Below are 25,843 nucleotides of genomic sequence, written 5' to 3' on the forward strand. Positions count from 1 at the left end.
AGTACGGACAGTATGGGTATTGGAACACGGCAGGACAAGACAAACGATGAAGAGGGCAAAACGGAGTGCAGTATGGAGACACTTTAAGTTGGTTAATGACGACAAAGACGCCAAATGCACAATATGTGGAAGTATTTTAAAGTACAACTACTAAACGACTTCGTTGAATTACCACCTAAATGTGTCACATTCAGAAGGAAATTCAGCTTCTCAGAAGAATTGCCGCTTATCAATTAATCGATCATCGATCGATAAGATGAAACAACTATCGATTAATGAATTACTCGATAATTTGCATCCCTACTTGGGACAGTACAATGTAAAACCATTAGAATCTCGCCATAAGAAGACCTGCCGTCCCCTCCCCTCCTCCACCCCAGAGCTGATGCAGACCGAGATGCACCACGTGCGTACGCTGAAGATCATGCTGTGCGTGTACGTGCGCGAGCTGAAGGAGAACCTGCAGATGGAGCCGTCTAAGCTGGACTGCCTGTTCCCCCGCCTGGAGAGTCTCCTAGACCTCCACACCAACTTCCTGTCCCGCCTCAAGGAGCGCCGGAGGGACTGCCTCCTGGCGCCCGGCGAGAGGAACTACTTTATCAACAGGCTGGCGGATGTGCTCATTGGACAGGTAGGGGTGACGCACAAACACTCGACTCACTTACGCACTCACTCAGTTACTCACTCACTCGCTCACTCTTAGTGTGTGTTTTGCACACAAAAGACGGCGTGAACACAAAAAATACAGTCAGCAAAGGGATTTACAGGAAGTACCACTGAGGAACTGTCTAAGCTGGTTATGATTGTGGTTGCGTCTCTTTTGGCCGATGGCTCCATGAGTCATAGTCTTGTGGGGCATTATCTGAAAAGTGGTGAATTCCAAGCACAAAAGTTAATGAGGAAAGACTGTGTGTGTGTGTGTGTGTGTGTGTGTGTGTGTGTGTGTGTGTGTGTGTGTGTGTGTGTGTGTGTGTGTGTGTGTGTGTGTGTGTGTGTGTGTGTGTGTGTGTGTGTGTGTGTGTGTGTGTGTGTGTGTGTGATATTTACAATGTCAGTGCCAAGCAGATTCTCCACTCAACCATAACATAACGTCTGCCTCAGAATGGGATATGAATCAAACACGGTTGTAGTTGAGGCCAAACCATCGGTTGCCACTTCCAAAAACATAACAAATGAACCAAGGAACCTTCTGAAGAAATGAGTCGAAAAATAAATAAATAGTTTGAAGCCATTGGCGCCCAGGAAGCGTCCTTATCTCCTCAACGCTTGTTCCCCAGTTCTCGGGCGAGATCGGGGAGAAGATGAAGGAGAGCTACGGGGACTTCTGCAGTAGCCACCTGGAGGCGGTGAGCTTCTACAAGGAGCAGCTGCAGAACAACAAGAAGTTCCAGAACCTCATGCGGGTGAGTCCGCCGTGGCCGTGGATGAAGACCGGGCGAGAGACAGTCTGACCGTCCTCCACCCAAGATGTTTGAGTGTGTGGCAATCGGCTCAATGCATCTGCTCTTTCTCTCTTGCCTTTTTTGTCGTTTTTTGATGGTTATAGAAAATCAACAACTTTCCTATTGTGCGGAGGCTGGGCGTGACCGAGTGTATTCTGCTGGTGACCCAGCGCATCACCAAGTACCCCGTCCTGGTCGAGCGCATCCTGCAGAACACGGAAGGTAACGGGCCGCCCGCTAGTCCTGACGCCTATTCTAATGCCTTGTACTAAATGCTTGACTCTTTTATACAAAGCAACTTACAATAAGTACATTTGTCAGACGAAAGGGAAACCAATATATCGCTGTCGGTACAGTAAGGATGTTCGTAGAACCAAGTGCCAAGCACTAACAATTGCTAGGTTAACCCATTCCCTGTATACAATAAAGACCGCTAGGATCAGATGCTGCACAATGATGAGTACTATTTTGAAGTGCAAGGACGTACAACAACCAATAAGTGCGTAAGAGGGATGTGGGGGTGAGATATCGGCGGAGTTCTCAAGTTCAGGAATGGGAATCTGTATCAGGAAGGAACAACGGTGTCGGAACATCTCAAAAGCCCCCGTCGTAGCGACGGTCGGGGCGTCCTGTAAACGGTGAAGCCTCTGTCCGCCTCACGCCCGCCGCTCTCCCTGCCTCTCCCCCCCCCCCCCCCTCCCCAGCGGGGACGGAGGAGCACGAGGAGCTGACGCGGGCGCTGGTGCTCATCAAGAACGGCATCGTCCAGGTGGACGCGCTGGTCAACCTCCACGAGAAGACGCTGCGGCTGCGGGACATCCACGGCCGCATGGAGCCCAAGGCGCTCGGGAAGATCAAGGACGGCCGCGTGTTCCGGCGGGAGGACCTGGCCCCCGGGAGGAGGACGCTGCTGCACACGGGCACGGTGCACTGGAAGGCCGCCTCCGGACGGCTCAAAGGTGGGTGGGGGTGTAACGGGGGAGGGTGGGAACGGATATATAGCATAGGAAGGAAGGACATGTAGCATAGGAAGGAAGGGAAGGAATCGGTGGGAACTGAAGGAAGGAAGGGAAGAACATGTAGCATAGGAAGGAAGGGAAGGACATGTAGCATAGGAAGGAAGGGGAGGACATGTAGCATAGGGCCATAGGAGGGAACTGAAGCTGAGGTCGCCTACAGGGTTGGTGCACTACCTGGTTCAGCCACCTAGCTGCCCCCACTTTCCTTATTTACAGAATTGCATTAATTAATAATGTGAATCTGGCACTCCTCCTCAGTGTCATTCATCGGTAAGGTTATATCTGTACATGGGACCAGAGAGTTCACCACTCCATGTTCTAATTATGAACTTGTTCGCACGGTACAAGGTTACAGGGCGTTTAAGACATGCACTACAGGCCACATGCATGACGTACATGGCGACAGACACGCATGTTAAGAGCAGCCTGAAATATCCCAAGTACACGGGTCCGTGTCCGGGCATTGCACACTCATCCTCTTTATTTGCATTGTAACTTGATCTCCGAGGCCTACCGTGGTAGCACGCCCGATAAGGGAGATGAAACCCTCTGCGAAGCCAAGGGAGGAACCCTTGAACCTTAAACGATAAGCCGTTGACGTTAGTTTATGGAGCTATTCCAGCTCTGTCACTGGTTCACGTTTGGTTAGTGAGGGTGCAATTCACACCCTTGCCCTCAGCCCTTTGAGTGGGTCAACAGTAAGAATGAAGCTTTTCATTTATTTTATTAGTCTGAATAGTAAACAGTAATAGAAATCTGATGGACCTGCAGACAGTCTCCTGTAGAGTCTGTATCTCTCCCTCTGCTCACCTCTCCTGTCCTGGGTTTATTAAATGAATTCATAATTTAATTATGTATTTTTGAAAATGTTTTCATCACATAAGCAGTGGTCGTATGTTAATGAAGTGTACCACTGGTAGAAAGTAGGCAGGGGGGGTGCATATGTATCCTTTCTAAATGTGATGGGTACCCCCCCGTCTCCTCCCCAAACTGCAGCAGTGAGCTCTGGATCTGTCGTCCAGGGGAGCTGGGTTTAGTTTTTTACCTTCTTACCTTCTTTACCCATCTCTTTACCGAGCGTTGCTTTTGTCCGCCCCCCAGACATCCTGGCCGTGCTTCTGTCAGACGTGCTGCTTCTGCTGCAGGAGAAGGACCAGCGATACGTGTTCGCCATGGTGGTGAGTGCACTCCCAACACCACTAAACCACCAACACTGTCACCACCACCACCACCACAGTGGCATGTGTCGTGTCAAGTGTGTTTGAGTTATATGTGGTCTTGTGAATCTTGACTTTTATATAATTAAAAAATTTGAATCCGGCCCTCATTTTCAATACTATTCACCTGTATCATTCACACAAATATCGTTAGATTTGTTCCGGTTTAACACTACACTTTCTAATTTTGAATTCTCCCACATTATTTCTTTGATTTCGCTATTATAATACTTTGATATAATAAAAAATGTAAATCTGGTACCCATTTTCAATATCATTCACCTGTATCGTTGTATCAGTTCATATGAGCCCGATAGCTTACCGCTCCACGTTCTATTTTTGAATTCTCCCACATTATTTCTATGATTTTGCTACTATTATAATACTTTAATGAAATAAAATACGTGAATCTGGCCCTAATTTTCAATATCATTCAGATGTAACGTTACATCTGTTCGTTATATGAGCCGAAAGTTTTCTAATTTTGAATTCTCCAACTTTGTTTTTTTGTTCTCTCTCTCTCTCTCTCTCTCGCTCTCGCTCTCGCTCACTCTTCCCTCTCTCTCTCTCACTCTTCCCTCTCTCTCTCTCTCACTCTTCCCTCTCCCCCCCCACAGGACAACAAGCCGTCGGTGATCTCGCTGCAGAAGCTCATCGTCAGGGAGGTGGCCCACGAGGAGAAGGCCATGTTCCTGATCTGCGCCTCCTCCAAGGAGCCCGAGATGTACGAGATCCACACCAGCTCCAAGGAGGAACGCAACACCTGGATGAGCCTGATCCGGCAGGCCATGGAGAGGTAGCCGCCGAGTTCCCCGTCATCTCCTGGGGGCTCTGCTCCTCCCGTTTGACCTCGCAGTCGCGGGAAAATCATAGTATAATTTGTTCTGCTTCTTTCTCCTTTCTTCCTCTTCGTCCCAGCTGTCCACACACAGAGGGGAGGCTCTTCAGTGAGGAAGAGGAGGCGCGGGCCGTGAGGTTCAAAGAGTTCCAAGGTAAAGGCTGTTTGTCGGATTGAACTGTCAATACTCGGCCACCAGAGGGCGACAGCCCACAGTGGTCCTTCTCAAGTTGACTTTGTTACTTCACCCAAACCCTTGAGTTCTTTAACAGATTCAGCCAGGCCCCCAAATCGTAAAAAAATGTAAAAAACTATATGTTTATTATAATTTTGCAGGGATATTTAAATGAAATACATTTTCTGTATCATCCGTTCCAATGCATCATCAATAAGGCCTTCTCTTTGTACACCCGACCTCGTCTCCCCTCCGCCCGTAGACCGTCTGAACCAGAAGGACGCGCTGGTGGTCCACGCCCTCACCGAGAAGCTGCAGCTGTTTGCCGAGATGGCGGAGACCACGGCGGGCCTGGAGGACACGGCCTCCCGCTCCAGACTGCTGCTCCGGGGCGACGCCTCGGACCTCCAGCAGGGGGAAGCGCTGCTCAAGGGAGCCATCACCGAGGGTAGGGGGGGGGAACTCGCACGCACTGAAGAAGAAATGGGTTGTTTACATCTCAGAGTACATTGACGCAAGAACTTCCAGGAAAAGTGCATCTTTTAATGGGAGCTTGGCAGTTGATGTGATGAGTGTCTACATTGAATAAATGGGATGGGGACCTTGTTATAAACAAGGCCTGACGCACAGACGACACAAACAAACGCAAATGATGTATTTCAAGTGGTCGGGTCTCTTAAGGCTCCCTTCGTCATCGTGTTCCCTATCTCATCCTCTCTAGTGGAGAACCTCCAGAATCTGCTCCAGTCTGGGGTGAGGGAGGAGGTCGAGGAGGAGGGGCCGGAGGACGAAGAGGAGGAGGTGGAGGATGAAGAGGAGAGGGACGGTTCCTCATCCCCACGGCTGGGGGGTGGGGGCAGCTCTGGGAATCTACCCAGGAGAGCGGGCACGTTCGGGGGCTACGACAGCAGCCCCAGCATCCTCCCCAAGAGTGAGTCCAGCCACCGACCTGGCCGTTGAGCATGGCACCACCATGTTTTTGTTTGTGATCGCGGTCATTTGGGAAATCACTTTTAAAATAAATAATTGTTTGTTGGTATGGTCCACAATTTAAACACAACACGACTTGTCATGCAGGCCCACTTGCATGTGTACACTTGTTTGACTTGGAATGTGTGTGTGTGTGTGTGTGTGTGTGTGTGTGTGTGTGTGTGTGTGTGTGTGTGTGTGTGTGTGTGTGTGTGTGTGTGTGTGTGTGTGTGTGTGTGTGTGTGTGTGTGTGTGTTTGCCTGTGCCAGACTGCAGTGTGAGGAGGAACAAGGCCAGGAGTCGAGACAGGAGCCAGAGAGCCCGCTCAGACCCTCAGCTCAAAGACCTCTCTGGCAGCCACACCCAGGAGCACGCGGTGAGGAACACACACACACACACACACACACACACACACACACACACACACACACACACACAGTCACACACACACACACACACACACACACACACACACACACACACACACACACACACACACACGCAGTCCGTCACCAGCCAGAGATGTCACAACGCCACAGTGTTTTCTGTAAACAAGGCCCGGCCGTCCTGAAAGTGTGCCGTCCACATGACGCTGGTCTGTCGCGTGTCTTACCTCACCGTGTTTGGTCCTAAATAGAGGGCAGGGTGCGATGACGCAACTTGACAGCCCTAGTCCTCCCGATCCTCAAGGATCTCCAGACAAACACATTATAACACGTTAGTGACCCGGCCTGTCTGCATAAGCTGCCCTCGCGCACACCCGTCCCCACCCCAGGGCGAAACGCCCTTTGTTTAAAGGATCCACACTGTTTGACCCGAGTGTGTGTGTGTGTGTGTGTGTGTGTGTGTGTGTGTGTGTGTGTGTGTGTGTGTGTGTGTGTGTGCGAGTGTGCGATAATTGCAGTGGTCTCGGTACTATCTGACTGTGTGGCTTGTGGCTCGTCTCTCTCTCAGGTCAGGGACGGCTGCTCCCCGCCCCCTGCCAGCTGGAACCGCATCTGGTCCAACTCCTTCCCGGAGGCCGAGGTTAGGATGCTGGCTCCCCGGGGCCCACCCGCCCGATCCACACGGGGCGGGCCAAGGCCCGGGCAGTGCACTCACTGTGCTGTTTTCCTAAAGATCCCACCGAAGCACTGGTGGTATTTGTTCATGGTGGTGGTGGTGCTGATGATGTTTGCTTTCCCTTCTCTCTCTCTCTTCTCTTTCAGTTTTTCGACAGAGTGCTGATGCTTTCCCAACGGCTGTACAGCCTTCAGGTGAGAGACCACCCTCTGTGTCACGGAGACGCAGGCCACTGTAAACAATCGCGACGGCCAAGACTTCACACCACCCGTTCACACCGGGGAACTGTAGACAGAAAGGGCCGGTTCAGACCCAGGCTCCAAAATGATAGAACTACGTAGCTTCCTAGTCAAAAGCTTTATGCTGCTCCAGCAATACAACGGCGGAGTGATATCAATCGGATCGCTCGGCCGGAACGTACCTTGTATACCAGGGGTGCCCAATACGTCGTTCGCGTTCGACCGAGCGATCGCATAGGCTGTGCGGGTAGATCGCTTGACATTCCAAAAAAAGATTTGCCTTTTTTAATAAATAAAGCATCCTCATTGGTTCAACATATGTATGTACTCGGTATATATAAATAAATCTGTGTTTGACCTGGTAATTGTGAAAGTAGCTCGCAAGCTGAAAAAGTGTGGGCAACCCTGTTGGTCACCCTTTCCCATGAGTCCGTCTCCCGTCAGCCTCTGTGTGACCCCCGTCCCCCCCCCTGGTCCCCAGGCCATCATCTCCCAGCAGGACAGCCACATGGAGCTGCAGCGGGCCTCGCTGACGGAGCGCGCCTCGCTGCCCGGGCGCCACCGGGGGAACATCCTGCTGGAGCAGGAGAAGCAGCGGACGCTGGCCCTGCAGCGCGAGGAGCTGGCCAGCTTCCACAAGCTGCAGGCCCAGCACCGGCTGGAGCAGCAGCGCTGGGAGAAGGAGCGCCAGAGGCACCGGCAGCAGGTGGAGGCCACCGAGGCCCGGCTCCACCAGAGGGAGGAGGAGTGCGCCCGGCTGGAGGTGAGACTTCCTCATCTTCCGGCTCCTCCTCCTCTTGTATCTCCCCCTCCTCCTTCTCCTCCATCACTGCCACCATCTCCTTCTCCAGCTCCTTCTCTTTCTCTTTCTCCTCCATCTCTTGCTCTTCTATCTCCTCCTCCTACATCACTGCCTCCTCCACCACTGCCATCTCCTCCTCCTCCACCGCTGCTTCCACCTCTTCCTTTTCTATCTCCTCCTCCTCCATCACTGCCTCCTCCTCTTCCTCCACCACTGCCACCTCCTCCACCACTGCTATCTCCTCCTCCTCCTCCTCCTCCTCCTCCTCATCACAGCACTCTTTTCAAACAGGCGTCCGAGCAGGATAAACACAGCTGTCCCCTCTGACACATCGAGTTGTCTCATCGCACGTCTGTAAAGCAACACTTCTTGGCACTGTGCGGTCGCCATCGGCGACGGTACACACCAGGTGTGGCGTGTTACCCCCTGCGATCCCGGCGGTGTGTCACAAGACGACGTTGTGTCGCCCCTGCAGGAGCGTCTGCGGGAGGAGCGGGAGGAGCTGGAGCTGCAGAGGAAGACGTACCAGCAGGACCTTGAGCGGCTGCGGGAGTCCACCCGCACCGTGGAGCGGGAGAAGGAGCGGCTGGAGCACCAGAGGAAGATCAAGAGGAAGACCATCGAGGTGACTGGCACCCTGGGGCCGCGTCGCTACGGGGCGGGGCCATGCTGATATAGGGGCGGGGCCCTGCTGATATAGGGGCGGGGCCATGCTGATATAGGGGCGGGGCCACGCCGATATAGGACGGAGCCATGACGGAGCCACGGCGATATAGGCGGGGCCATGCCGATATAGGGCGGGGCCGATATAGAGGCGGGGCCATGTTGATATAGAGGCGGGGCCACGTTGATATAGGGGCGGGGCCACGTTGATATAGGGGCGGGGCCACGTTGATATAGGGGCGGGGCCACGTTGATATAGGGGCGGGGCCACGTTGATATAGGGGCGGGGCCACGTTGATATGGGGGCGGGGCCCTGCTGATATGGGGGCGGGGCCCTGCTGATATGGGGGCGGGGCCCTGCTGATATGGGGGCGGGGCCCTGTTGATATGGGGCGGGGCCCTGTTGATATGGGGCGGGGCCCTGCTGATATGGGGCGGGGCCCTGCCGATATGGGGCGGGGCCCTGCTGATATAGGAACCGACCCGTTTAAAATGCATCATCCACTCAAGTAACACAAAAACCAGAACAAAACTGGAAGTAAATCTTTGCCCAAAAAACGACATTAGACCGTCGACAAAGTTAAGGGAGACCCAGAAACCAACAAAGATGAGAGAATTGTTCATTTCCATACAGTAGTTACAGGTGGAGACGAATGGATCTGTACTTCCTCTGCCCTCCCCCTTCCATGCGTCCACTGCCTGGGCTTCCCCTCCCAACGCCGGCGCCGGCGCCCGCATCAACCCTTACCTCATATCAACACACACACACACACACACACACACACACACACACACACACACACACACACACACACACACACACACACACACACACACACACACACACACACCCCTGAATGCTGATACAATTGCTCACTCTCCACTCAGCCTGGAAACCACCGAGACGCCAACCAATTTTTCTATTGAATAGTCTCTACCTGTCTTTTTATCCCTCTCTCTCCCTCTCGCTCTCCTCCCCCGCTCCAACTCCCTCCTTTCACCCTCCTCCCCCCTCCGTCGGCACAATGTGGGGCATTGTTTGTCAGTTTCATGGGAGAGGGAGAATCGACTGACTGTAATTTCATGCCCTGTGTGAGCGCGCTCTGTCAAGCACTTCCAGTACGGTTACCCAATATCGCTCCTTTAGTGTTTAGACAGGCGTTTAATAACATCAACAAGTCACTGTTATGGCTCTCTCAGCCATACGGGAGAGAGAACGGCAGGAGCAGAGAGTTTGGCTATGGAACACCTTCCACACCTCTCTAGTGAATGGCCTTTTTTTACTCACCACTTGTCGTGAGGGTTTCAAACGGAGTGGGATGCACGGGGTAGTGCTATACTTGAACCTCATTGGTCAATTAGACCGTTGTTCCTCCTCTCGTTGGCTGTCCTTAATACGACCAGCACACCAACAAGGTGAAGAAAAATATTCATCAATTTCAATTCCGTTGCGTCATCAAGAGATTACGCGGTAGTAGAGATGTTCCGATAGTTATTTTTTCCTTCCTGATACATATTCAGATTCCTGAACTTGAGTATCGGCCAATACAGAGTATATATACCACTAAAGCATCTGGCGTTGTAACTAATAACAGCACTTGTTCTTATTGAAGGGTTCTCTTAGGATGACGGCAATGTATAGTCTGTTCACTTACTGTCGTTTATTATCACATAATTACATTTACATTCTATAATTAGAATAATACATTTTTATTCTTGTAGCTTGAGCATCAATGTCTTCCGACTTTGGCGCTCCAACGCATGCAGGGCGGACCATTAAGTGCCATTCCACCGTGTGTGTGTGTGTGTTCGTGTTCTCTCAATAAAAAATAAATGGGCCTCCAGGCTTAGCTGATATCAGCAGCCGTTTAATAAGCACCACCCATCACTCGGCCCATCAGCGAGGCCATGGAGCAGTGATTAGGTGTGTGTGTTTGTGCAAAGGAATTGCCGGTCAGGGCTTGTTCTGACTTCAAAGGAGGCCGTTTGACTTGTGAGTTATGTCAGCCCCGCGTGTTAAGTAATGATTCACTGGGGTCGAGTGTGACTGGTATCTGCTGTTTCCTAAAGGAGCACACCTGACAATGTGTCTGCCAACCCCTCATAATGAATGTTTTGGGGCTTGGGGGTCTCTCTCACGCTCCCTCAATCCCTGTCACTCGCTCTCTCTCTCTCTCTCGCCCTTGATCTGGACAGGACTTGACGAATGGCAAAGTACTGGGACTGTGAATTTCAGGTCATAAAGTATTCGTGCAGCATGTAAAGCAAGTCATGGTTTATAAAAGAGCGCTAGGTTCTATTGTAATGACCCTGAAACTAAAGCTCAAATACAATAGCACCAAACTGTAGACCGTAGGATGTCTTATTTGCATCCTCCTGCTCCACTGACTCAACCAGGTGGGTGGATTAACTGGTTAACCTCTCGGCAGCAACCACCACCACAGGGCCATCAGGGTCAACCTGATTGAGTGCACGCCGTTTCCCTGGTAACCGCGTCATCAGCGGTTCTTTGTTGACGGTTCCCGCGTGCGAGTTCAGGTAACTCCATAAAGATAAAGCATGGCCATGCAGAACAAGTAGGTCAGGCTGTACAAGGGTCAGAGATAAGTTTAAGGGTCCCTCGATTGGTCTCTCTGTCCGCCCCTTAATCTCTGTCTCTCTCTCTCTGTACCTCCCTTAGTCTCTCTCTTGGTCACTTCCTTTGTCTATCTCTCTTGGTCTCTCCCTGACTCTCCCTCTCTTGGTTTCTCCCTGAGTCTCTCTCTTAACCTGTCTCGCTCTCGCTCTCGCTCTCTCTCTGTCTCCTGGTGATGTATTGTGACTCAGTGTTCTGGCTGTTGTTCCTTTGGTCACCAACACCTAGCTGGCCCTGTGACTCACTTCCTCTGCAGCCAGCCGAGCTGTATGAGGCCGAACAGCTAGCCTGCAGGGGGGGGAGGAGTCGTCCAAGGAGTTGGTACACCAATTATCCCCTTCCCTTTGGCCTTACACAATGATGCAGACCGCTCCTTCTCGATCCTTCTCCAGCCTTCTCTCGCTGATTCCCTGACTCACTGGCACATGACTCACCTGAGTTTACCTGCAAACGTTGACGGTTAAGCCATATGGAAAGGCTGGAACTTGAGCCTTTCCAATTCGTTGTTCACTGCCGGGTCGTTGGCTTTCGAGGCTTTGTAATTCATGCAGCCTTGATTATATTATTGTTATTTCTTTGCATCACCCTGAATCCCAATCGTCCATATTTGAAAGTGAGCGTAAAATGGGCTGTTGTCCAAAACTTTGATCCCTGCCTTCTCTTGCATTCACACAGTCTGCAAAGGAATGGAATAAGTGACCGACAGTAGTTAATGCAACAAATGCCGCTGTGTTTCTCTTTCATGTCTTGGAATTTAACTTCTAGCACCATTCGTGTGACTGTGCGATGCACAAGGGCTCACAGTGTCCACCATGTGCTCCAAGAAGCTCTGGGACCATCCAATCAGCTCCTCAGGAAGAGAGGGACCTGGCTGTATAATTAGCGCGGCCAAGCCTGTTATTAATGCATGCTTCTGGCAGCTTTCCAGACACTCATTTGTTTATGTGTCGTCAGTCAGGACCGTTTACGGCCCTGGAATCCTGTTGCTGAAGCTCAAAGCACAGCCACCTCACGCAATACCCAACCTACAATATGACATCTGTGTGCCCAGCAGAGGGAGCGATCAGCGCACGCACGCACGCACGCACGCACGCACGCACGCACGCACGCGCGCGCGCAACACAGCACGCATGTGTTCTGTGTTCCCCTGATTTTCAACAGGAAGTCTCCAGCAGTCATCAATCGCATTTCAGGTGGACCGCAAACGGCCCTCGCTCTCATCAGGGGCTAATGGTTCCCATACCCGGCGGTCTGAGCGCTCTCCTCACTTGATCCCCTACTGTTCCTTTGTTCCGTCGTCGGTCGTAAATGCGCACGTTTTTCCCCGAGCCCCAAGTCTCCGTTGTTGTGCATGAATTGCATGTGGTGCAGGGCAGTGTAAACATGGCTCCCATTGTCCGTGCATACCATTAATAGGAAACGCGAGCTACCGGTGCTCTCCCACTGAAAGGCCAGCCGCGGTGCTGGGGATGATTTCTAGACCCCGATCCCTGGTACATTGTCCCAGCAAAGCTCCGTCTTAATCGGGAGGGGGACAATGCAGCGCAGTGTCCCTCACCACCGGTGCCATGAAAGCTCCGCTCGCTTGTTCCTCAGCTTGTCTAACCACCCGGCCTTTTCAGGCAGACACGCCCTTATTTGCACAGGGACTATTAAGGGGTATTGGGTTTCACTCGTTCGTGTGTGTGTGTGTGTGTGTGTGTGTGTGTGTGTGAAGTCTCTCGGCGGAGCACATCAAACGACTGCAGGGAACTGCGCGCTCAGCAGAAAGGTTTGCATGTGTTTGTGATTCTTCTTTTATCCCATAAATGCACGTCTCCTCTGCGACAGATTGGGTGTCTCTTAACATCGCGGCGGGCGGCCCACACGGATTTATAGCTGGTGTTTGTGTGTGGCGTGCACGTGCGTGGGCGTACACGGACCTCCGTTCTGTGCTGAGTTGGTGTTTTTTATTCAGTATAAGCTTTCATTAAAACACATGTGGAAAAAAAAACACGTGCACACACGGTCTCATTCGCACACACACAAACAAAAGCACAACACAAACATGAAAACACAGCTCTCTGTAAGCCCGATCCCTGGCCCCGATTCCCACCACAAATATGGAGAATGCCAGAGTCGGGGCCGTGAGCTGTTGTGGGGGAACGCTGGAGCAGTAAATAAGAAACCTCAAGTCACGGCCTTTGAGATAACTGAACGTGACGCGTGAACCCAGAACTGAATCGTTCCCCAATGACCTAACCTCGCTCCCTCTCTCTCTCTCTGTCTGTCTCCCTCTATTTGTTCCCCTCTCTGCCTCCCCCCTCTCTCTGCCTCCCCCCTCTCTCGGTCTCTGTCTCTCTCCGTCTCTCTCTCTCTCTCGGTCTCTCTCTCGGTCTCTGTCTCTCTGTCTCTCTCTCTCTCGGTCTCTCTCTCGGTCTCTCTCTCGGTCTCTCTGTCTCTCTCTCTCTCTCTCTCTCTCTTATTTATATATATATATTCTCTCTCCCCCCCTCCAGGTGGCCCCTCTGTCGGGCAGCCTGAACGGCGAGCTCCTCCTGAAGTCCGGCGACGGCTCGGCGACCCCCGACCCGCCCGCGGCCCAGAAGCCCCCGGGGCGGAGCAGCATGTCCATGGCGCCGGCGGACTTCCAGGAGCGACCCGAGTCGTCCCTGAGGCGCGAGGCCAGCTCCGCGGGGACGCCGGGGGCCAAGACGGAGGTGCCTCCGCACCTGTTCAGCACCACCAACCAGCAGCACAAGGTGCTGGGGTTCCAGCAGCAGATCCCCACCAAGCTGGCCGTGCTCAGCCGCAAGGACAAGAACACCAAGAGCATGAAGGCGTCCCACCGCAGCGACAGCAGCGGTGAGGGGTCCCCGCCCACCCGCCCGGTCGCTCCATGTGTGGACGTTTAGGGCATTCATACAAAGCGACATGTGTCAGAAGAAAGAGAAGCAATTTATCGCTGTCTGCACTAGGGGTGTGAACGGTTACAAATATGTTATCAATTAATGATTTATTTATTTTTAAGTGGACCGCAGTCGCGCTATAGGGGGATTATTTGTTTATCGACACGGCGGATGCGCGAGCAGAATGATCGCAAAGAGAAAATTTGTTTGACCGGTTGCCATGGTTATCGCTGTTTGGTTCATTTGCAGTTGCGGTGTTAAATTAGGATGTTGTCAGCTTACTGTTAAATTAAACTGCAATCAGAAAACGCGGTTATATGCTATAGACCCTATAGTATCTGTGGTATAAAGGCTGGGACGAATTTAGAATTATAAATATGTACACTTTATGTTGAAAGTATGGACCGTCGTGATTCCCATTGAAACAATGGCGCGGTGATCTTTTTTTTTCTTTTTACAGTTATCATTTACTGATTTTTCCTAAACGGTTATGATTTACTAACCGTGCACACCCCTAGTCTATACAGTAAGGATGTTCGTGCCAAGCACTAACAATACTCTAGGTTAACCCATTCCCCGTTGGCAACAAAGATAGCTAGGATAAGATGCTACACAATGATGAGTAATTTCAGGTGCAAGGACGTGCAACAAACAATAAGTGCGTACATTAAGTGCCAGGACGTCAGCTTCAACCCGGAGATCAACATGGTGGAGTGGGGTTCTGAAGAGGCTTTTTACTTTTTATGATTGTGTATTTCAAGGCAATCTTGTTTTTGTCCTAAAACTCTCTTTACTCTCTCCATGTTGTCCCCCCCCCCCCCCCCTCAGCCTCCCTTGACACGCGGCAGATGCTGCCTCTGAAGCTGTCGGCCCGGGACGACAGTTCCCTGAAGGCCAGGCGCTCCGTCAGCCCCCATCAGCCGAGCCACGGCCCCCAGCACCACCCAGGTACCCCCCGCCCCACACACCTGCAGAGCGAGAGGGGAGCCCGGGGTTTGACCCAAACAAAGGGTACTGCGTTCGATCCCCCGGTGTTCACAGCCTACCCTCTTCAAGGCCTCATTCAGCAAGATGCCCTGATCCTTTTCCTCCTCCTAAATGCTGTGATTAGGTCGATTTCGATAAAAGTCTCTCCTAAATGACCCGATAGTCACGGAAAGATGGTACACAAAGTCTACCCTCCGCCCAGAACTTATTTCTCGCTGCAAAGGGATAGGTGGACGCGCGCACACACACACACACACACACACACACACACACACACACACACACACACACACACACACACACACACACACACAGGACACACACAGGACACACACAGGACACACACACACACACAGGACACACACACACGCACACAGGGCGCACGGCTTTCCACCCAAACCAACAGGCGGCCTCCGTTCCCAGCCCTGCCCTGTGTCAACACCTCTCTCCGTTCCGCGTGCTTTGCGCTCATTAATGTCTCCGCGCGCCGCTGACTCACACTTAAACACTCTTTAATCCTATCCATCACAATCGGCCCCTCAAAACAACCGCTTGGCACGGTGTCACCGGAGTGTCTCCATTCACACCGGGCTGTGTGAAGCCGGCCAGACTCACAGGGTACGGGGCGGTGGGGGGGGTGGGCGTAGCTGACGGACAGCAGGGCCTCGGACAACGACGTCTAGCGCAGCGGGGTGTATACATCGGGGACGCTGTTGACCGTGAAGAACGTAAGATGTCTCAGGGCTGGATATGAAACTCCCAGCATGCCCGGCGTCAGGGTCCATTTCACCCAACAGCTTGCGACGACGCGGGGCACTTCGGCCCGCGAGCTGCCGGCTACGAGTTTCCTCCGCTCTCTGACCTCGTCCGTCTGTCCGTCTCTCCCCTTCTCCCAGATCCAGTCAGTCCCCCAGACGGCGGGCTCTCTGACTGCCAGTCCCCCGTGCCCCCCGCCCAGCCCCTCCATCAGCCCTCCGGCCCGCCTCAGCCCGCCCAGAGCCCCGGCTCCCCCTACTACCACGGCCAGGCCCAGGCGCCCAGCCCCCAGACCCAGGGGCCGCTGCAACACCACGGCCAGGGCCAGGGCCAGGGCGTGTCCCCTCCCTACGGCTTCCCCAGCAAGGAGGACAAGGAAGACGTGATCTTCTTCTAAAGGTTGTCTGCCGCCTGCAGTGGGACCGACGGGTGTTCTGCAGGTCCAGACCGGTCCATACCGGTCCGGACTGGTCCACACTGATCCCAGAGCCAGTTAGAGGGGCCATCAGTCACCTCCAGGCTGTCTGGCTGAGACACAGTATGGAGTGAGGAACTACCAAACACACTCCCTAACTAACAAAAGCTCATGTTGGTCTCTGTGGTTCAGTGTGTAGGGACGCTAGGGCAGGTTCCTGGGGGGAAAAAAAACGTTTTTTTTTAAATCCAAATAGTTTTTTAAATTGTAAGTAGCAGAAGCACATCAGTGAGACGGAGGAGGCAAAAAAATACATTTGAAATGTGCCCAGACACACACGCGTCCACGGTCACGTGTGTGAACACGCGTTCCTTCACCGCCACGTCCTCTTCACGCAACCTCAAGAATGTGTTGTTTTTTTGTTTTAGTCCTTTTTCTTTTTTCGGTTAATGTGGACATGCACAAAAGCTGTGGTGTCAGGAAGGACCCGATGTAGATTAAGAGGTGGTGGTTGATGATGAGGTCATGGATGTTCAAAGACTTTCAGGGCAGAGGTCGGCCTGAAGCAGGGACCATGGGGTCGGGGTTAGCCGTTAGCCGCTAGCCGTTAGCCGCTAATCCTCAGATCAACACGACCACAGAAGAGGTGAGCCTGTGTGCAGGAAGGACGGAGGAGGAGGGGAAGACCCTACTGTGGACGATAAGCTCTGTTGCCCCGGAACATTCCCTTCTCCCCCCTCGGTGAAAGGTGAAGGACATGTGTCTGTCGAGAAGTGAAGCGATCGACTGAGAGAAGAAACCTTGATTTCTTTATGTTCCTCACAAAGTTGTACTTTACAGAGAACAAAGCTAGAGCATCCAGGGTTGTCGTTCTTAATACGGCCTCTGTCTACAAAGCAGACTGTTTTTAAATGTGTCATCCATTCCAACGTGAATACGGTCTTAATTATTTTCCTTTTTTGAGAGAACTTCTTATTTTTTTGGTTTTAAATTCTTAAACCTTGATGGACCCCCAACATCTTAAACCCCCAACATTTCCGTACCGAAATCCAGATGTGATAACCGGTTGCTTCTGCCAAACATGTGTTGTTAACGTGGACGACATCAGCGGCCCACGATGTTGTCCTGACACCCCAGCTGGTGTCCTGATAGCAGCTGGTACCTGGAACACCTCACCGGCCCCCGGGCGCTGCGGAACCACGCATTATCCGCCAGCGGCAGGGAGGAGGAGCACACGCACGCATTCCTCCCTCCTCCTGAGTGACAGCCCCCTCGGGAGGCGAAAGTGATCCTCGGCCGGTGAACAACGGCTCAGTGCGGCGTCTGCCCTCCCGGCGATGGCCTTGTTGTAAGGCCTTTTCTCTCGGTCCTCTCTTCCCTTTTCGGCACGTGTGACAGGTCGTTTTTTTGTGCCGACAGTTGAAGCCTCTTTTTAAACTCACACTAAGTGTGTGAGTGATAGAAGAAGAAGAAGAAGTAGAATGAAAGTTTCCCCGGCAAATGTTTCATTTTAAAACGGGCACCCCGGTGCTTTTATTGACAGGCAGTGAGGACGGTTTCAGTTTCCTCCCTTTCCTTTCTTGAGGCTCGTGTAGTGGAGCTGAGACTCAAACTGCATGGGCTGGGCTGCCTTCGGCCACTCAGTTCTTACCTGCAGGAACATCTTTTTGATCTTGAAAGATTTATAACAAACGCGTCACCTTTTGTGTCCAGACGATCATGTCCCCTGGACTGACGAGGCAGGAGAAGGGATGAGGAAGACCCTGGGGTGAGAGGAGAGGAGTGAGAGCAGAGTGAGCGAGAGCAGAGTGAGCGCGTAACGCGTGTCCGTAGAGGAGTGAGCGCGTAACGCGTGTCCGTAGAGGAGTGAGCGCGTAACATGTGTCCGTAGAGGTACCAGTCCCTGCCTGGTGCGTGTAGATATTCATGAATCATGAAGCGGAAATGGAGGGCTTGTATCCAAACCTTCAGGACCATTCTCCAGATAGATTCGGTCAGTTTGTGGTTATCTGAGCTGTGGGACTTTCACCGTCTCGGAGAAGTGATTTGGAGGATTAATCAGCGTGTTCTTATGTATATATTATCCTGTACATACGTTATTTCTTTGCGTCATTGTCCATCTTTTATGTTCATCCAGGACAGTTGAACATACCAGTGCTATTTGGTACATTAAACTATGTGTGTGCATACAGATGTTTAATTATATACACACGCAGTTGTGCATGTACATTACTGTACATTTAGAACTGCAATTTTTGAAACCCTCAAATCGTAGAGCAGTTCTCAGTGAGGTGAAACTGAACGGTTCTCATATTTAAAGTCCTTGTTGTGCGGCGCAGATTCGTCCATCTTGCTCTCGTCAGCGAGGCGTGCGTGTAGCAGTCTTTCCCTGTAACGGTCTAGTCATTGTTAAAAGGGTAGCCAAAGAGACCTTTGGACTGAACTTATCTGTTCCTGCGCTTTTAAATGTTTTTAGTGTAATGCTAGATTGTGACGGCTTAATGAGTTTTCCTAAGCGGCCCGGAGATGAAGCAACCATAGTCCAACGGGAATCTATTAAGTGCCGTGTACACAAGCACACGGTACTTAAAACAGCTTCGCAACTGTTTGCAGGTAAGACCTTAATGACATGGGATATTCTGTGAGTGGCGTCTGCAACCCTGGATCACGGCGAGTCTTGGCATTGGGGAATAAGTATAATACTTTGAAAGTTATTTTGGGCAATGTAAACACACTCCCAGAATTCCCAGCTCCTCGTGAGGCGAAACTCCGAGAGCGTTCCCTGGGATAGAACTAGTTTGATGCAGGGGTTTCCCTGTCGGGGCCCGATTAGATATCTATTCAACGGAACGCCCGTCTTCTAAACATTTCACAGAGGAACGTTGTTTCTGAAAAGGAAAGTTATCTGATGTTTTTCAGTGTGTTGCACTGTAGAGCGAGAGAGAGAGAGGCACATTTCTTCCCTTGGTGACTTGAAAGAGGTGGGCTGTAAATGTGTATGCATTTTTTTGTAAACTGCATTGCTTGCTTTCACAACACGACAATATCATTTCAAATCAACTTTATCAAAACATTTCAGAAGTGTGTGTGTGTGTGTGTGTGTGTGTGTGTGTGTGTGTGTGTCTTGTGCACACACATACACACAAACGCGCGCACACAAGCACTGACATGCAAAGTGGACCTGCAATGTGTAAACCATGGTGTTTACCTTTCATTTTCTCTGCCAATTCACACTAGTCACTTTGGATCATAGCATACTTGAACGGGAAAATGAATGTTTATAATGCATATTATTATCATTATTGTGTCTGTGAAGTTGTTTTACAGAGAGCCGACTAATTTAAATTTTGTAGCACACAGCAAGAGCATTGATTACTTTTTATTTTTTACCATTTTATTTCAATCACCGAGACGCTAGTGAACTGTGGACACAAAGTGCTGCCTTAGAGAAATCAGAAAATTAGTAATAAATAAAGTCTTAAAATATGAACCGTTTTTATGTGTTTATTGAACGCATTCCTGTGGAAAATGTTTTGGATTTAAATTTGATTTGACTCCTTCTCCCATCCTCCCGTGTTCATAATACCACATGAATGTCCGCCAAAAGATCCTAGCCTCCCATTCAGAAAGGAACATGGACGTCCCCCTGTTCCGGCTGAGTTTTGGGTTCAGACCGGCTAATACCAGTCAAATTATGGAGACAAAGGCTCTATTTTAAGGAGCTGTGGTTCAGTCAGTTCCTGTGTTATTGCTACTACTGGTCACAATGGAGACCCAGAGTTTTATTGTCTGCAGTCATTAGTGGCTTTTCTTCTGTCTCCTCCAGCGACAATTATATATATTTGTTTCCAGTGTTGCCGAGGGATGCCGCCTTCTCCATTGGCGTTTCCTTCTCGTTTACACCTCCCTCTCGTCGTCCTTCCATCCTCTTTCTCTGTCATGTCCCCTCCCCAGTCTCTGCCTCCAGACTGAAGCTCCATGCGTGAGGGCGGGGCCTGCGGTAACACGACTGCGGCACGGTGAGTGTGGCCCGCCATAGCTGCGGTGGAGATTCCGCCTTCCGCCGCAACGCTAGACAAACTAACGCCGCCGCGCAGACAGTCCGGCCCGGACAGACCTCCCAGTAGTCTTGTAAAATAAGCGTGGCCAATTTGATTTCACAGTCTGCTGATGCTGTCGGTTTCTCTCTCGCTCCCTTAAAAGCTCAGCCTCTCTCGCCCCCTTGGTGTTCCCCGAGCTTCTAGATTTAGTTCCGGGCCTCTGCTGGACGACTGCAGGCAGCGCGAGAATCCTAGGCCTGTCCGGCCCAAGGTCACACTGGAAGCGACTGATTATTTTGGTACACGATGTTGCAGACAGAAATGTACTGCCAGTGAGCTTATCTTCTGCCTCAGCAGACGGCATGTGTTGTTTTACTGCCTTGAACTCCCAACAAAGAGCTTCTTGTTGAAGACACACAAAGGCGTTGGAAATGGCCTTCCTCCAGCTAATACCCAAGGTGAATATAAAGAGATAGCCGGCAGTAAAACAAGTTCCTTGTCCCTTCCAGCCTAAGCCTTCTGAGGCTCTGTTTATTTAACTGGCCTGGCACTGCCGTATTGTGTGTGTGCTGGGAAGTTTATCTAGACAAAGCATGCCATAAAATGTTCATGTTGTATCTTTAATCAGATGCCGAAGGCACGCAGAACAATAAAAGGTCTGTGACCTACTGTGTGTGTGTGTGTGTGTGTGTGTGTGTGTGTGTGTGTGTGTGTGTGTGTGTGTGTGTGTGTGTGTGTGTGTGTGTGTGTGTGTGTGTGTGTGTGTGTGTGATGGGGCCCTGCAGTTCCCCTGACGAACAAACCTCTATTCTCTCTCACTCTCTCGACTTTAGATTTACATCAGGGCCCGTCGTCCTAGCAACGGCGCCGTGTTGTTCTGCCGTTGCCTTGTTTACGGGGCCAGTAAAAACCTGATTGCGCTCCGCATTGGGTTTCCTCGGGTGAACCGGCCGCCTCGGCACGACCTAACACCGGGCTGGGTTCAGAGTTCAGGGATAGATGAAAGACGCAGATTGTTTCCGCCAGACGGCTCACCTGCTCCCCCCCCTCCCCCCCCCCCCCCTCCCCCCCCCCCCCCCCCCCCCCCCCCGGGGGAAAGGTGGGCCCTGTGAGGGGCCCCCGACAGAAACGGGCTCTGCAGCCGAGGATAACGATGCAGAGATGTAGAGAGATCCGATCGGGTTCACGCCACCTTCTGACCCTGAAGAGGCGCCGCCGGTGACCTGAGGGCGGGAGATGGCGCTTGGACAGGAAGTGGTATACGTACCCCCTAGGTGTGCTTTGGAGTACTGCAGGAGGTACTGATTGGAAAAAAAATTATTACTTTTTTTCAGTTTAAATTCTGAAAGCTAGACAAAAAAGTGGTTGAAACGTAAATCTGAAAACAAGCAGAAAGGAGAATAAGAGTGTATCCAGAACCTGGTTTTAATTGGATTCACTTCTACATGCTCTGACCCTCCGCTGGTGTTGTGCGTCTTTTGTGGGAACAATTTGCCAACAGTTGCATGGAGCACAGGCCCGTATTTCTCACTAAATTCTGAGTACTTGCACCCTTTTAATTGTCATGCTTACACTGCCAAATAGAACGCATAGACATTATTAATGTTGGAAAAAATGTGTTTTGTGCCAGTGAGGGTGGTACTCGGGTGAAAAAGTATCTTCAAGGGGGTACACTGGCGGAAAAATGTTTGAGAACCACTGCTACAGTCCATCAATTTACATTCTGCTGAATCTTCCATTTGTTGTTGGAAAACGATCGTTTTGTTGACGACCTCTGCGCTATTAAAGCTAGATTTGGACGAACACACGCCTCATAAATAAGGGGCTTATAGTTTTCCATTGACGTCACGACCTCAGTCTGCGTCTCGCGTCCTCATTAATGAACCCCTTCAGCATGGCATGTATGATTCATGCAGTAAAATGTAATTCTCGCTGCCTACTCCTCGGTGCTTGTAAGGTCGCTCTGCAGGGCTCCATCTACTAAATCTCACTGTACTCCTCGGGGGGGGGGGGGGGGGGGGCTCCAGCTCCCTGGGCCGGCGGCTGGGTGGGGGGTCTCTGCGAAGCGGCAAATGAGCAATAAGAATTCTCTCCTCATCCACTCTCTCTTTCAAACACACATACACACATTTGAAAGACAGCCCTGGTGCTTAAAGTCAGAGTCCCAGCGCCAAGACAAACAGGGCCCCTGGCAGTCAGCATGGAAACCCCTCGCTCTCTCTCTCACTCTCGCTCTCTCTCACTCTCGCTTTCGCTCTCGCTCTCTCACACAACGGGAAGATGTGGGCCATTTACTTTGCAAAGTTGCTCCGGTGGAAAAAGCAAAAAAAAAAAGAACAGCAAGCAGTGTATAGTTAAATTTTTCATAATGGCCATCATCATTTTTGTTTGTTGCTCCTTTTTAAAAAGGCCAAGCCAAAGGGAGGATTTAATAGGTGGACAAACATGTGTTTGTGTAGCAGAATAGCTCTGGGAACAGGAGAAGGAAAAGCATTGTGTGGTTTGGTTTAGTGGGCTGGGAGTGAACGAGAGAGTGCTTAGGACACTCTTGAGAATGGCCCTGTGAAGCAAAGAGGATGTCCACAGCAAAACATCTGGTGTGTGTGTGTGTGTGTGTGTGTGTGTGTGTGTGTGTGTGTGTGTGTGTGTGTGTGTGTGTGTGTGTGTGTGTGTGTGTGTGTGTGTGTGTGTGTGTGTGTGTGTGTGTGTGTGTGTGTGCACACGCTCTGTTGGTCTACGATGGGCTCTCTGTGTATCAGGTGGAGCACACACACACTTTGTCCGGATTCCCCACTTAAACCCACCTCTATTATCTTAAGAATCCCCCAAGTGTCCTGTTCATCTCCCTGCGAGGGGAGCCTGCAGCTGGGGCACTTAACCACTCACAGGCCCTCAGAACATCCCAACAAGTGGCGCTTCTGCTTTCAAAATAAAAGTTCCATTGTTGTGGTCGGGCGCCCGTCGGCGTGACAGCGGCCGGGCCAGGAGGAAGCTCCTCCAACGCAGAGCGAGGGCACTTCCTGTGTTTCTCGCTTGCGTCTGCTGTGAGCCGGACAGCCCGGTGAGGCGTGTCGCCGGCAGCAGGGTGGACCGGGTTTCCTCACGGTCCCAGCGGACGGGCAGGCTGCCTGCACACGGAGCTGGGAGGGGGGGGGGGGGCTACCTCCGTCTCCAAATGGACAAACTGGGGCGTGAGTAATGGCTTATGGCTTCCTCTACGGAGCTATAGTTCTGCCCTGCTTTCATCTCCGGAGGTCTGGGGCTGGGGGGTGGGGGGAGGGTCAGGGTGGGGGCAGTACTGGAGCTCATGGCCAATGTAGGACTGCTGGGGTGGGGGGGGGGGGGGGCGGAGGGGGGGGGCAAACACAGCCTCTGATTTAGGAGCTGGAACAGAGCTGTCGGTATTCGCTCCCAACCGGAACTGTGTGTTTGTGTGTGTCTGTGTGTGGGGGGGGGTTTGGGGGGGCGAGGTGTGTGTGTGTGTGTGTGTGTGTGTGTGTGTGTGTGTGTGTGTGTGTGTGTGTTCTGAACAGGCAGCTACGCAAACTGTAAAACAAGATAAGGCCGGAAAGGAGTTTGTTTATACATGTGCACAAAGGAAATCAGGGACGGATAAGGGAGGGCGGGAGAGAGGAAGGGGTGAGGGGAGGGAGGAGAGGGAGGAAGGAGGGGAGGAAGAGGGGGGAAAGAACAATCGCACGCTGTTTATACTGTTTCAGTTGAAGAACTGTGTGTCGGGTGTAATGAACTCTCATTCATTCATCAACCATGTTATGTCCAGCTGCCGTCCTGTGCTGATTCACACACACACACACACACACACACACACACACACACACACACACACACACACACACACACACACACACACACACACACACACACTCCTTCGTTTCGCAACAGTTCTTCTTTCTTCTAATGAGGATTTAATCCCCGATCCTGTCACTGCCAGGGAATCTTGGCAAACGTCTGACAGCATTAAAAAGGGTGATATTGTAATTACACCAGCACCAGTAAACACTCTCTAATGCTGGACAGGAGGACTTAGCACACATAGGCCAATGGAAGTACCATTTCAAATCTATAATGGTGTATCAGTAAGTGACTTTGTATAAACATTATATATATATTGTGTTTTACATGGATAATAAAGACAAATCTGTACCATTACGTACGTGACGTTCCCATAATATGCACCTGTCGGATCATAGAAACAATATATTTTCCTCTAGACAATCTCTACCATTACTGCTGTAAGACTGCTGCTTTTAGTCTGCTGAATGTATTTTGGTTTACAATGAGTCCCCTTTTGTCTTGGAGATGTAGCTTGGGTGAAAGCTCCTGCATCCTCATTCTTCATTCTCGTTCATTTCTATAGAAATTGCATGAATGTTCAGCTCTTCCTCAGGCAGCACTGAATCCTCTTCACTGGCTCCTGGCCGTATCTAACTCTCCCTTTTGTTTAGTTATCTCTCTCCCTCACACTCGGCCTTCTGGGAGACTAGGTATTTCACAGCCAAGCAGAATGGTACATTCCCCAAAAGGGGAATGTACCATTCCTTTCATTCTCATGATTGGCTGAACAACATTCGAGCTGAACAACGGCATACAAGTTGCTTTGTGTATAGTGTCGTCAAAGGGGGAGGCAGGCTTCTGATTAAAGTAACTTTGATGGAAGTATTGTCTCAGTATAGTAGACAATGGTTGGTCTTTGGGGTGGCAAAGATCAAATCTGTATAAAGACTCAAACTTTTTCTGTGTGTGTGTGTGTGTGTGTGTGTGTGTCGCTCCCTCTGCTGGGTACACAGATGTCATATTGTTGGTTAAGAATTGCATGAGGTGGCTGTGCATTGAGCTTGTTTTCGTGCGTGTGTGCATGCGCTCCACCCATCTCCCTATGCTGAGCTGCAGTGTTTTTCCTGGTGAGGAGGAGGAGGGTGGGGGTGTGTGGGGGTGGGGGATGCACACGCTGACCCCAGAGACAGAGGGTGCGGACACGGCCCAGTGTCTCTCTATTGTATTATTCATCCCGGTGTCACCTCTCATCTCAGAGCAGCAGATGAGCACGGCGAGGACAGCCTGGGGTCTTCTCCCTGATATATGCAGACACACACACACACGCCAACACACACACACACACACACGCACACGCCAACACGCACACACGCACACACGCACACACCAACACACCAACACACACACACACACACACACACACACACACACACACACACCATCCTTCTGAAATTGTATTCTCTTGACTGAAGAAATTAAAACTGTGTACTGTGTGTGTGTGTGTGTGTGTGTGTGTGTGTGTGTGTGTGTGTGTGTGTGTGCATCTGTCCCCTCAGGCATCCCCCCTCCCCTCCCCCCCCCTCCCATAGTTAGGACCCTTTCCAGCCCACCTGGGAGCAGCCCCCCCTCTCTGTGTTTTATTAATGACTCTGAGAGGCAGCCAGCGATCACTCAGACCTCAGACCTCCTGCTCACCAGGGGGTGGGGATGTGTCCCTGGCCGGATGGGGGTGGCGGGGGGGGGGGCAGGGGGTTGTGGGTAACGGCGCTGTTTGTGCCAAATGAACGCCGGTATGAGAGGCATGTCTGGAATGTCCGCTGGGTGCGTCCCCCCCCCCCCGCCACCCGGCGGGCCCGGTCGGGCCGTGACGTGGGGGGGGGGGGGGGTCTCGAGGGTCCGCG

The 25,843-nt window shown here is 51.5% G+C and overlaps 1 protein-coding gene across 6 annotated transcripts in view; it reads left to right on the plus strand.

Moving 5' to 3' along the window:
* Nucleotides 1-19,820, plus strand: part of LOC130392990 (rho guanine nucleotide exchange factor 18-like) — a 37,837-nt gene extending 18,017 nt beyond the window's left edge. For 4 of the 6 annotated variants that reach the window (XM_056603552.1, XM_056603549.1, XM_056603551.1 and 1 more), the window contains exons 7-23: nucleotides 381-631; nucleotides 1,278-1,403; nucleotides 1,547-1,664; nucleotides 2,147-2,401; nucleotides 3,563-3,639; nucleotides 4,296-4,474; nucleotides 4,597-4,670; nucleotides 4,954-5,139; nucleotides 5,413-5,622; nucleotides 5,930-6,036; nucleotides 6,615-6,686; nucleotides 6,869-6,916; nucleotides 7,443-7,724; nucleotides 8,239-8,388; nucleotides 13,560-13,905; nucleotides 14,778-14,897; nucleotides 15,833-19,816. In XM_056603552.1, the coding sequence (XP_056459527.1) occupies nucleotides 381-631; nucleotides 1,278-1,403; nucleotides 1,547-1,664; nucleotides 2,147-2,401; nucleotides 3,563-3,639; nucleotides 4,296-4,474; nucleotides 4,597-4,670; nucleotides 4,954-5,139; nucleotides 5,413-5,622; nucleotides 5,930-6,036; nucleotides 6,615-6,686; nucleotides 6,869-6,916; nucleotides 7,443-7,724; nucleotides 8,239-8,388; nucleotides 13,560-13,905; nucleotides 14,778-14,897; nucleotides 15,833-16,089 (2,858 nt within the window). In that variant the 3' untranslated portion in view covers nucleotides 16,090-19,816. Of the gene's footprint in view, nucleotides 1-380; nucleotides 632-1,277; nucleotides 1,404-1,546; nucleotides 1,665-2,146; nucleotides 2,402-3,562; nucleotides 3,640-4,295; nucleotides 4,475-4,596; nucleotides 4,671-4,953; nucleotides 5,140-5,412; nucleotides 5,623-5,929; nucleotides 6,037-6,614; nucleotides 6,687-6,868; nucleotides 6,917-7,442; nucleotides 7,725-8,238; nucleotides 8,389-13,559; nucleotides 13,906-14,777; nucleotides 14,898-15,832 lie in introns of all 6 variants that reach the window. The other 2 variants (XM_056603547.1, XM_056603548.1) reach the window with 1 other exon arrangement.
* The last annotated feature ends 6,023 nt before the right edge of the window (nucleotides 19,821-25,843 follow it).

The sequence above is a fragment of the Gadus chalcogrammus genome, chromosome 12 (assembly GCF_026213295.1).
Source record: "Gadus chalcogrammus isolate NIFS_2021 chromosome 12, NIFS_Gcha_1.0, whole genome shotgun sequence".
NCBI lineage: Eukaryota > Metazoa > Chordata > Actinopteri > Gadiformes > Gadidae > Gadus > Gadus chalcogrammus.